The sequence below is a fragment of the Struthio camelus genome, chromosome 2 (genome assembly GCF_040807025.1).
Source record: "Struthio camelus isolate bStrCam1 chromosome 2, bStrCam1.hap1, whole genome shotgun sequence".
Taxonomy (NCBI): Eukaryota; Metazoa; Chordata; class Aves; order Struthioniformes; family Struthionidae; genus Struthio; species Struthio camelus.
The window spans coordinates 19,558,998-19,570,997 of NC_090943.1; the positions used below are offsets into that span (position 1 = coordinate 19,558,998).

General features: G+C 41.0%; 1 protein-coding gene across 1 annotated transcript in view; it reads right to left on the minus strand.

Moving 5' to 3' along the window:
- Positions 1 to 315: 315 nt before the first annotated feature.
- The window catches only part of GAD2 (glutamate decarboxylase 2), a 39,636-nt gene continuing 27,951 nt past the window's right edge, over positions 316 to 12,000 (minus strand). The window contains exons 12-16 of the mRNA XM_068934532.1: positions 9,259 to 9,337; positions 7,389 to 7,538; positions 5,507 to 5,614; positions 3,587 to 3,676; positions 316 to 2,892 (exon numbers count right to left, since the gene is read on the minus strand). Coding sequence (XP_068790633.1) covers positions 2,719 to 2,892; positions 3,587 to 3,676; positions 5,507 to 5,614; positions 7,389 to 7,538; positions 9,259 to 9,337 — 601 coding nt within the window. The 3' untranslated portion in view covers positions 316 to 2,718. The remainder of the gene's footprint in view (positions 2,893 to 3,586; positions 3,677 to 5,506; positions 5,615 to 7,388; positions 7,539 to 9,258; positions 9,338 to 12,000) is intronic.

The following is a 12,000-nucleotide window of genomic DNA, read 5'->3' on the forward strand; positions in this document are numbered from 1 at the left end:
AAAGTTGAGCTTATCTGAGGAGAATAAAGCAAATAGCTCCACCTTGTAAAGCTAAGGGAAAAAAAGAGCAGTTGGCAGTTTTACACTAGAATGCCAGTGCTCAGTAGAGCCTCAGAGGGGTCTGATGATGGAATTCAAAATTTTTTTAATGTTATAATAATTGACACAAAGGAATCGTGTCATCAAAAAATCCAGAAAGAATGAGACGGGAAAAAAGTTAGAATTAAACATTCTTCTCTTCTGTGGGACCTTACTCTGAGGTGGCATAACTGGTAAAGCTGGTTTCATCAGTGATGCTAAAGAAAAGAATCGCAGTCACATTTTACACTTTTATTTGGATTTAGGTCAACAACACAGATAAGATACTTTGGTCAAACACAAGAACAGGTTGCTATGCTGCTCTTTGCTGGCTGCAATAAACATAGTAACATGGAAAAAAAAATGTTGGCTCTTACCGAACAGTGAGTGGAAGTCTTGGATTGGCACATACAGCTAATAAACACTCTGGTATTACTTAGCATTTTAAAAACAGAATTGCACATGCAAGATGTAACCAGGCTACTGATCACTTTCACCATTCTCTCTTTACTATTTTTACTTTTGAAGCTCTTTCCTTGCCTTTTTCACAGCAAGAAAGAAGAATACAACTTGCTGCTCTGCCCAGTAGTTCAGTGATTGGTCTGCTGATTTTGACATGTTCAGCAACGGTCACATTTGAGTCCTTCTTGATAGAATTGGTATCTCCTCTATAGCTTAACTTGCAACATTATGCACTGTAGATAGCAATGGAAATCCACTGAAGTGAGGTGAGAGGTCTGCCTAAAAGCTGACGAGGAGAGGCTAATAACAAGCAAAGATAAAGTAGAAGGACTGATGTGAGCACAGTTCTTACAATATCAAGAGTAAATACTACTATCGCACAAATAATGACATATCAATAATATATTGTACAAGCTTATACAGCAACACATGTTGATTTGCAACATTGTACAGTTTAAATCTAAAGTGCACAGCCTCAATCTGAGGTGACAAAACAGTACTATCAATATAATAAAGGCAACACAATTACAGACACAATTTATTTCCTCTTCTTACTTCATGTCCTTATTTTACATTGAACCAATACTCCATTTATCTGTTTTAGATTAAATTAAAACCACATTGCACTTTTTTTTTCTCTTCAAGTATTTTCAAGACAGCAAAACAATATTGCTTTACAAACAAAAGTTGTCCTTTTAGGCAAAGTTAAAACCAAAACTTTAGTAGGGTTATAAATAGACAGGCCTGAGCCACAGAATTCTTACCAACATTTCCAGATGTTGAGGGAGGAAAGGATAAATTTAAGTTGCCATGTCAGAGCCACTCCTAACGTTAAGGAATGATGCAGCATGTGAGTTCTGCAAGAGTTTTCTAAAAATGTTCTCTAAAAATGCCTGTGTGGCTCTGCATGGGCTGTATTAGGCAGATGTAGCCTTATCTCATTTTTTTCAGCATTTTCAAAAGCCCTTCCAAACAACAACGTAGCTCAGTACTGGGAGAAACCTTTGTCAAATCAGTTTGTCACTTAGACTCCATCACTGTCATTCCGATTATACTCACATTTAATTTGGACTTTATCTTGCAGACCTGTACATCTGTAAAAAGTCCTTATCTTGCTAATGTAGCTGTGAGATTTCATGCTATGTCTTTATATGGAAATTCAGTCAAATTTAATTTTCAGTGTAGTTTTATATTGCTCATAGAAGAAATGGTTATGATATAAGCAGTTAGTCAGACATGAGACTTTTTTTGGGGTAGGCTTTTTTAACACAGAGCAAAGAAACCATCCAGATACAACCTTATTTCAGTCTTGGTTAGCACTGTATATTGATTGTGCGTCTGCTTAGTTAGGCCATGTGGGAAAGATAATTAGGAATAATAGCATCCTATTGTTGTTCTGTAATTGATCTTATTAAGTGGTTTTAAGAGCTGCAGTACTCTTGAGGTCTTTCAGTAATCAACCCTGGAGATGTACAATCCATGTGACATGGAGAAATGAGGCATTGGTACCTCTTAAAAATGTATGTGGGCTTATGTTTTAAAATAAGCAGTAATAAATATTTGAGGCACCTCCATTAAAAGAATCCTAGTTAATTTTCAGCTTCTGTCCTTGCAGTTTTATAACCCATATAAAATAAAATCCATAGTTTACAAAATAGGATTTTTTATATATATATATTTCCTTTTGTAAAACTATATCTATTTAAATACATTTGAAATGTTGCTATAGGTAAATTAGAAATTCTGTTCTAATACTACGAAAAAGGCAAAATACTTTCACTTCTAAGCATACAACTTGTATACTTTGTTTCTCACTATCTTCCTTCCCCCAATTTGATTTTGCCACCATTTCGGGAAAATTTGGTATCTTTCAGTCTGATCGCTTTTAATTTGAAATAGTCATTGTGTTAAAATTGGGGATAAAATTGTAAGTATCTTCTGTTCTTCCTCATTTGTTTCAACGCAGCTTTTTGTGCAGCTAATTTTTAAAGAGGTGTTCTAAAACTCAGGGAAAGGACTTTAAAGGAGCCATGTTTCTTGATTTTAAACTGTACTCTACTCCAACGCCACAATATAGAAATAGATTTACTTTGGAACAAACCACAAATACATTCGCACAGTTTGTGACAACTTAATTGTCTACTTAGAGGTCCAGGAACAGACTTTCACATCCGATTATTATAAATCTTGTCCCAGACGTTCTATTTCTTCAATCAGGAAATCGATGTCTTGATGAGTTGCTGCTGGGTTTGAGATGACCATCCGGAAGAAGTTCACTTTGTCTCCCAGCGGCTGATAGCTCACCATGGTTGTTCCATACTCCATCATCCTGGCTTTTATCACTGGGGCCACCTGTAATTGTGTATAACAAAAGCAGGGGAACATTATTATTATTATTATATCAAAAAGCAGGGGATTATTATTACTGTAACAAAAAGCAGAGCATGTTTCCTTTTCTATAAATATGAAGAGCTACAAGAAGCAGTTAAAATGAAAATAAGTCCAATATTGACAAAAAAGTCCAATATTGACAATCCTCTGTTAAGGAATAAATGGCTCATTGACAAAATGTTGGGTTTGTCCTGTTTCTTTGTGCTGCTCTTAAAATCACTGGGGAATTTTCCCCCCTACCTTCTCAGTATTGCTGAGGTACAATTGGCACACAGTAACTGTTCTTTTTTGTAGCCCTCAAACATATTGTTACAATCATTTTCCATCTTCTTTTCATATGCCAGAGTGGAATACTATAATCAAGCTATTGTTACATTTGATGGGTTTACTGACTGCAGTTTACATGAACTTCAGGAGGAACAGCCAGAGTTCCAGTAAGTACTCCAGAGAAGGGGCAGACACAGGGAATACCAAACTGGGAGACGAGAGCAAGGTGGTGCCAGACTCACCTTTAGTATAATGACCATGGCGGTGTCATTTGCCAGAATATAGATAGGCGACCTTCCCCTGTGCCTCCTTGGAGATCATTTCGGGGACTGCATGCCTGTCAAGATTTCACTGCTCACCTCATGCTATCCTGGATAACGTTTCTTACCTTCATAAGGCGACTCATCCGTTCTTCATTATCTTCCATACCGCGTAAACTGGGAGGTATATACCAGAAGCAGACGTTTGTGTGCTGAGGCTAAACACAGAATAATAGTGGTTCGGACTGCAAGAAATGCTCATAATATGTCAATTGCAATTATGCTCATGCCTTTCCCTTCTCTCATACATCATATTTTGACAGCAGTCAATGATTTTCATTATTGCAGTCCACTGAGAGTCATCATCATTACTCATGCAGAAAGGATAATTCTAGGCAATTTATTCCCAGGAAGTCAGATGCAGAAACACATCACCCAGCTGTGCAAATGTATTTATCCCCAACTGAGAAGCATCTAGACTTTGTAGGTGCTGTCCCCTCAAGAGGCTGAAGGGAATGTGTGGACGAGACAACGGTCTATTAGAGGTAATTTAGATGTGAAGACCATGTCAATTACTTTCATTACGTGACCGCGTAATGTAGAATCTGGTCCTGTAAACAGGACTCACAGATGGCCTAAGCCTTTTTCACACTTGAGAAATTCATTACTTCTCAGTTTGGTGCAGCTAGCTCCAATATTAATATGCATGTAGCTAGCATCTTGGCTAGCTTAGCTGACACAGAAGCACTAAGTAGAGAGGCACAAAGTAAGACTCCGCTGACACTTTGTGCACTTTTGCCATCTCCCAGCAGCTGCCTGCCTTGCTACACTCCTCTTTGCCGGCTGCTAAATGTGCGAGTTACAGAAACTCACTGCTGTCCATTCCTTTACCCATCATTAGATCTGACGGACCCAATTCAGTGATGGTGCATGGGGGGCAGAAATAAATTATGTAGCGGTATGTAGGTATGAGTCTGGGATCTCTTTCTGAAGAAACGTGGTGACATTTATCCCTGTGCTGCAGAGCACCGAGGCTCGTGCTAGGGGTTCAGTTAACTACAGGGTGCGTGATGGGAGGCAAAACCTTCCAGTGTGCGTATGGAGAGAACAAACCATCAACAGTCAGAGGAGAAAAGCCAAAATAAGACGATTTTTCTCTCTCACAGGCAAAACACTAGCAACTTAGTGACAGGGGCTGCTGTCAGGCCTGTGCCTGGCCGCCTGCACTCCATCACAGCCGGGGAGCGTGGCAGCCAAGCACGGGACAGAGCAGCGCCGCTGGGAGGCACCGACACACAGCAGGCTGTAGTCTGTGCCCTGCCAGATGCCAGCCAAGCACCTAGCACCGGGGGCAACATCTCAGCTGGTGCTGCTGGGCCCTCCCTCAGTGGAAATAATACATTTATACCGTGCGTGGCAGCGTTGCCTCTCCCACAGGGGCTACGTGGGGCCCCTGAGCGTGCAGCGTGGCAGCTGGGAGCAGGGCAGGCTCCTGCGCCCGCCTGTGAAGCAGATCCGATGCTCCGGCAAGGAGCAAGGGGCAGCAGCGCTGGCTCAGCAGGGCTGCATGCCAGCGGGCACAGCGCGGGGCCGCGCTAGCCCCCGTCCCGCTGCACTGCACCCCAGGTCCCTGTGGGCTGTGACTAACCAGCTGAGGCTGCTGATAACAGTACCGTGCATGACCCTTTTTCAGAGTCACATGGGGCACTGGAGCACACATTCAGAACAGACCCCGTATTAGGAAAAGCACAGCCTCTTTCAATTACTGAAAAGCTGGTTCTCACTGTGTGTGCATCGCTTTAGCCTGAGAAGCCAGTGCTGAGTCCCCGTGCGGTGAAACTGTGCAAACTAAAATCTCATGTACAGCTGCCTCAACTCCCTTGCCCCTGGATCCCATAAAGAAGGGAGTTTTGGCACAACAACAGCTGTTGTTACAAGGAACACTTTTTTCTGTCATTTGCTTTTTGTTCTGACCTGTTAGCAGCATCGCAATACCTGACTAAGGCAAGTGGTGTTGACCAACTGGGACACCAAGTTGCAATACATACCTTTCCATCAAACACCATCTCATACCCTTCTCTGTTCTTTATTTTATTATATAGGTACTCTGCAAGTTCCAAGCACTTATCAATTTGTGCTTCAAATCCTGTGGTTCCCTTTAAAGAGAGAGAGAGAAAAAAGAACTTAAAGTTTTGTGACTCTGCTCTGTGAACTGACACAGGGACAGGAACATGCAGCACTTGTCAAAGCAGCGGTACAAGCCACTTCTCAGGAGTCTCTGCTGCACAGATCAAGGATTTGGCTCTGTCAGAGGAAGGGCACTTTCCAATGCAGAGCCCATTCATCTCTAGCTCGTGTCACTGACTCCCCTACGATCACCTCTGCGAAATAAGCACGAGATCCTAGCTCAGCGCTGAGTGAAATATTTGCAATGCCTCTGATGAAGGGTGCCCTTGTTTGTGGTTTCTGCAGCGAGACTGAGCAATGGTTTGGACCAGGCTCATGCCTGGGCTGGCGTGGACGAAGGCCTCTAGAAAAAGGTGTTAAGCTCCAACATGGGGAGCCTTGTATTTCTTCCAGAAAAGGGGATTTTAATCTTCCAGAGGCTATGAGCTGGTACCTTTTCCTGGAATATCTCTTTTCTTCAACTTAGAATACAAAATGGCCAGATGTTTTCAGAGACCAGCTTGACGCCTGTGGCAAATGAGCACTCTGCTTAGATACTGCCCTGTCTCCATAGCTGTTGTCGCTCTCCTTTCCTAACTGGTACTGCATGAACTCAGCAGCTATGTTTTTAAGAGCTTCAGCAATTCCCGCTCTTTTTCCTCAGCAGTAGTCATAATCCTCTAGTTGTGACATCATAATTATTCCTGCAGTCACCAGCTGTGATGACACAAGTCAAGGATTACAGCGTCAAGAGGGAGGAGCGTCAATTGGTGTTATCTGGTAACACCAATACTACAAGTGGGGTGTGAGGAGAGAAAAAGCAGTACAAGGCATATCAAAAATACGTGGTTTAAAGAAAGAAACGAATAATGGATGCGTGTCCCTGCTAAACCTGGTCTGGCACTGCAGAACTGACTTCTGAGCCCAAGTCATCACCCCTCTATGGACAGAGCTTCTGGCACAGGGGAGAGCTAGCATGGCCAGGGAAGAAAGCCTTGGGGTGGAGGAAAGGCATGTGGCTGAGACTGCCTGCCACTCCAGTGAGTCCAGCTAGTCCAACAGCTATTTCAACCACAGAAATTTGCCCCCCGCCCTTTACAGACACCCACACCTCCAGCTATATTTGTTCTCTGTCTCAGAATTGTTTTCAGAGTTTTAATGAAGCACATGAGGCTCTTTAGGGCTTTCTGGAAATGAAAACAGTGATATCATCTCCTCTGAACAAACCTGAGGCAACCTGACATAATAGATTGAAGGAATATGTGGAAGAATTTATTTAGTAACATTCTACAAATACAGATGAACTGATGACTACGGCTTGTATTCTCAGGGAACATATTGTGATGAGTTTTCTTCTGCTCTACCAAAAGATCATTCCATATTTACTGCATGTAATGGAACTAGGATTCCAGTCCTGGAATTGCCATGTTTAATTTCTGAATGTAATTAAAACAAAACGTCTTTATATTTCCAGAAATGTTCTTAACAACGTCCTTAAACATACAATTTACGGTGTTAGACTCCTACAGTTACACAAAGAAAATGTTATGCAAAGGCATGGAGTTCAAGTTTCAAAATTGTCTGGGCTGCTTTGAACCTAAACTGCTATAGGTATTAAAAAAAGGAGAAAATAATAATGTTTTCTTTCATATTATATATAGGAAATACAGGTTAGATATTTTCTAAAATGATGATTAGAGAAAAGAAACCTGTATCTGGTGTACATTATTTTAATGCAAACAAATACATTGCAGGCAGTCCTACCTTTGCCCTCCACATCAGCCATAGCTTGAAGACATCAACATGCCGTCCACATTGCAAAGCCTTGTCTCCAGTGTCATAAGACAGGTCGTAGTGCTTGTCTTGTTGAAAGAGGTAGGAGGCATGCATTTGATTGCAACTCTGCATCAGCCCCTTAAAGAAAGAGAGAGATAAAAAAGTAACATTGGCACAAACGTGACTGCTGTCTTGAGGGTTGCTTTAGGCAAGAGTCTACACAGCAGAAATTATAAACACGTAAATTTAGTGTCCTACTAAAGTGTCCAACTGCAAGAGAAAGATTTAAAAAAAGACAAAATCAGACTTAGTTGCTTAGTGACTCAGTTTCTCGTATTCCATTCAGTGCCCAAGACCCTTTGGTACCTGACCCAGCAATGTGCAGGCCTCTTCCAGAGGTCTCTCTATCCCAACTTTTGGATATTGCAGTTCTGAGCATCATTACACGTAAACTCATTTTTGGATCTGTCTCTTTATTCCTTGTTTGGTTTCCTTTCCTCCTCTTCTTGGAAGGCATTATTCTGGTTGAGTCAGCCAAGCTAATTTGGTGACTAATGTAAATCATATCACACTACTTTCCTAATTGCTTTTGTCCCTAAAATTCTGCTTTTTTTTTTTTTCTGTGTAGGCACAGTTATTTTCTAGGGTGAACTCCTCTGCAAATCCCTGCGGATGCTTAAGTGGTGCAGAAAGCTTTGTACAGACAAAAGAGCATATGGCCTCTAAACAGCCACCTAGAGCTAATTCTGGGTCCCAAGACACCATTTTGGGAGGCAGCTTTGTGGGAGGGCCAACAGCCAGCAAGATGAGGAAACCTGTCTCATGAAAAGCATGCGGTTTCATTTTTAGCTTTTTAAGTGAAGTGCAGAGAGTCATGTTCTGGCTCTAGTGAAGTTCTCAACCAGGTTTAAGGTACACCTTGGGGCTGTTGCCTAAAATTGCATTTTCCAGTCCAAGAAGAATGAGAACTTGGCTGTTTATCATCAAGTCTAACCTCTATATGTAACTCAAAACTAAGACAGTAAAATGAAGGGGAAAGAATGGCTTTCTCTTAATCTGAGCCATCTGTTCTCACTAGAGGTCAAGGATGGTACTGACTTCAGCCAGGCAGGATTTGTCTCAGGGAACTGACCCAGAGGGCAAATAAAAGCCAGCTTCTCTCTTTCTAAGCGCAATCACTTTGTGTACAATCTGTTGTACAGCTGTTAGCAAAACAGCAACCAACTTTTTGATAGCTGGTCTAATAACTGGTGGTGGTCTAGCAGCTGTCCCAGAAATTGATGGTTTATGAAAATCACAGGTTTGAAGGGTAATTCAAGTTCTAGTACTAAATGAAATGTGTACTTTTTATTCCACGTGAACTTAGTCTTCCCTTTTTATTTCCATGCTCCCTAAAGTGAATATATGGATCTGAGCTGGGTTGAAATATCTCTCATAAAAAGTCTGGAAAGTGTAATGATGCCTAGATTCTCAACCAAATGTCATACTGCATTTATAGCATATCATGGTAAGAGGACTAGATTTTGCCTTCAGTTACAATTTATGCTACATACAAATCAGTGGGGTTACACAGTGGTGCCCCTACAACTTAATTTAGGACATTTTGAATGCAAAGCCACAAAAGTCTCTACAGCTATTGCCATTTATTGGATCTACCAAAACAACTAGACAGCCATTTCAATTCCCTTTCAGACTCACAGCCTGAACACGTAACTGGATGTTTATTTCTCAGGGTTTTTTTTTATAATCTTCATCACATTATCAAATATTAGCTATGACACAGTTATGAGGAAACATATAGGATTTTCAGAAGTAAAATATCAGAAATAACCACGGAAACAAGCAGATGGAAACATACCTCTTCTCTTACCAGCAGGGCGGAACACTGCAGCGGGACGCCCATCATCTTGTGCGGGTTCCAGGTCACCGAATTGGCCCTGTGACAGTAAACCACATTCAACCGAGACACTGTACATTGTGGTGAAACCACGGAGACATTTTGTAATAATTAAAATAATAATGGCCATGTAGCAAAGGGCACCTTCTTCTTTTCCTGAGCAAGCAAGGCTGAAAACAATCATGAGTGTTATTAAGGAAGCAATGCCTTCATAAGGGACTTAATTCACTCTAGTTGCTTTTTGGATGACAATCCTGGCAATTTACCACAGGATAATTGCTCTCTCCAGTAAGCTTAATCAGTATTAAATTTTCCGGAGAGTCATCTGTATTTTATAGATATAGGACAAACTTCTCAAAAACACCCGCTTGACTGATGAACTTTCTCAAGGCACCTGGCTCCTAAAGATGTAGATAAGAAGCTGGCAAATTAGCAATTCCCTCCCATTGATTCTAGTTTCAGCAAGATTTAAGTAACATGGGCATTTCTGAAAATTCCTTTAAACCCTTCTAGGGACCTCTACGTCTCTGAGCAAGTTGGAAAACCTGGTCAAAAGTAATTTTTCTCACTGCTCCATTGATGGTAAATGCTCACATATCTTTGACTTTAGCGGAGCTATGATAATTCACATAACCAGAGGATCGGGTCCCAAATCCCAAATAGTAATAAACATAGAACTACACCCCTTCTACATAAGAGTCGGAGCCTGCTGACCTTCAGGACACATTGCAAAACTAGCTGTCAGCCAGATATTGTGAACAAACAGGGTGCTGGCACAATAAAAACTAGAGAGGAGACTTTGAGACTATGGCAAGTGCTGAATGGAGGATTGTCCAGTTGTTCAGTGTTTTAATCTTGTGTTATGCTTGCTTGACTGGTTATTTGTAAATTACTATTATTACATAGGATGATTAGCTGATGGATTTATACATTAGTGTCCCATTTGGCAGCCTGTCAAGGATGCATAGTGCACATGATTTCATTTAGTTCAGTGATTTGAGTTTTGATAGTGTATATTGGTACAGATCAGTCAACTGGGGCATGCAACTACTTAAAGGACCCAGGATGCACCTGCAGGCAGCATGTGTGTGAACAGAGGTGAGCAGGTTCGAATCTGGCAATATTTTCCTTTGTAGGATTTGGAGGCAATGCTACGGGTGCATGCATGTCCTTATCGTTTCCTACAAGATTACTTTTCACTCTTTCAAAGCAAGCGACTCCCAAACGCACACGGACACTGTGCAGCACTTCTGTGCTTTCCTCTTTGCTATTTAAAGGTAACTATGCAAGGGCCTGATGAAAAATCTATAGGGAATAGTCTTTCACAGGCAACATCTGGCCACTTGGCTTGGCTTTTCGAGTATTTGGCAGCTTTTAATCAGCTCAGAGTTAGTCATCTGATTACAGTGCCAGAGCTAGTGATTCTGAACATGCATTGAGGTCTATGAATTTCCTTTGGTAAGATACTTTTTCATTTTTATCTATGCCTACACAGAATCAAGCAGAAATTCTTTAAGAGCCTTCTAGGTAACAGGAGTGGTATGGGTTTTCTCAATCTAAAGGATTATCTACTGACAACAGCCAGATGTTAATTATCCGCCTGAAAAATTTAATTTACCCTAAGGTCATCTATTTCTGCATATTCATCCCAATTGCACACACAACAAAATTACTTACATAAAATAAAAATCCACCATTTTTCATTTTTTATCAGTTATTCTGGGCTTCAGCCATCAGTATGTGCTTAAATAAAAAGCTGAATGAAAGTAATAGTGAAGGAAAAAAGCTACATAGACCCACAAGATGCTTTTCAAAGCAGCTCACATTTGTCTAAATAACTGAATACCAAGCACCTCTGTGATTTTGTGACTGTGGATCCTAGACAAAAAAGAAAGAGGAAAAGTTTTCTTTTAGAGATTCCTAATGGATGACTGAAAAGTATTAAGACTGGAAGAATTTGGCCTCAGCCATTATAAAAGCAGACTGAGTTCCAGTAAGTTTCCTCTAACGGTGCCCACATTTGCTATCTGGACAAACTGAAGTAAGCTGCTGCATCCATCGAGGAGAGGAACAGGACTGGAAATGACAAATTCCATTAATTCATTGCCTACCATATGGAGATGGCACTTTTCAAAACACTGGAGGAACTCTAGTGGAGCTGTGGATCTAAAGCATATTATTTGGAAATATCTTTAATACAAATTAAACCTAAACTTCTCATTCCAGTAGGATTTGGACAATCTGGGAAGCAAACTCTGTTTTTGTACTCTGTCCTCCTAGGCTGCTGGGTAGATTTTTCTAACATGTTGGATGTACATCCTTTATAAACACAATATGTAAGTTTGCAGTGCTCAAGGCAGTCCTAACTAAAATATATCAAATTTACAGAACCATTGGCTGCTTTCCAAATTCCGCATGTGAGATGTAGGAGAAAGGAACTGAACCATCAAGGTATCCTCCTAATCCTTAGGAATAGGATCGGGAAGTTGTTTGTAATTTTAATTGGCAAGGAGCAGCAATTCTGTTAAGAGATAAAAAAGGCAGAAGGGAGTAATAATTTAATCTTAAACATCATGAGCTTCAGAAAATATACAAATGCAACCATGGCTCCATCTAGCCCAGCATACTGTTTCCAGCAAGAGGCCTAAATAGATGCCTGGGCATAACACAAAGCAGGACTAACACCCCCAAGTACTTCCCCCA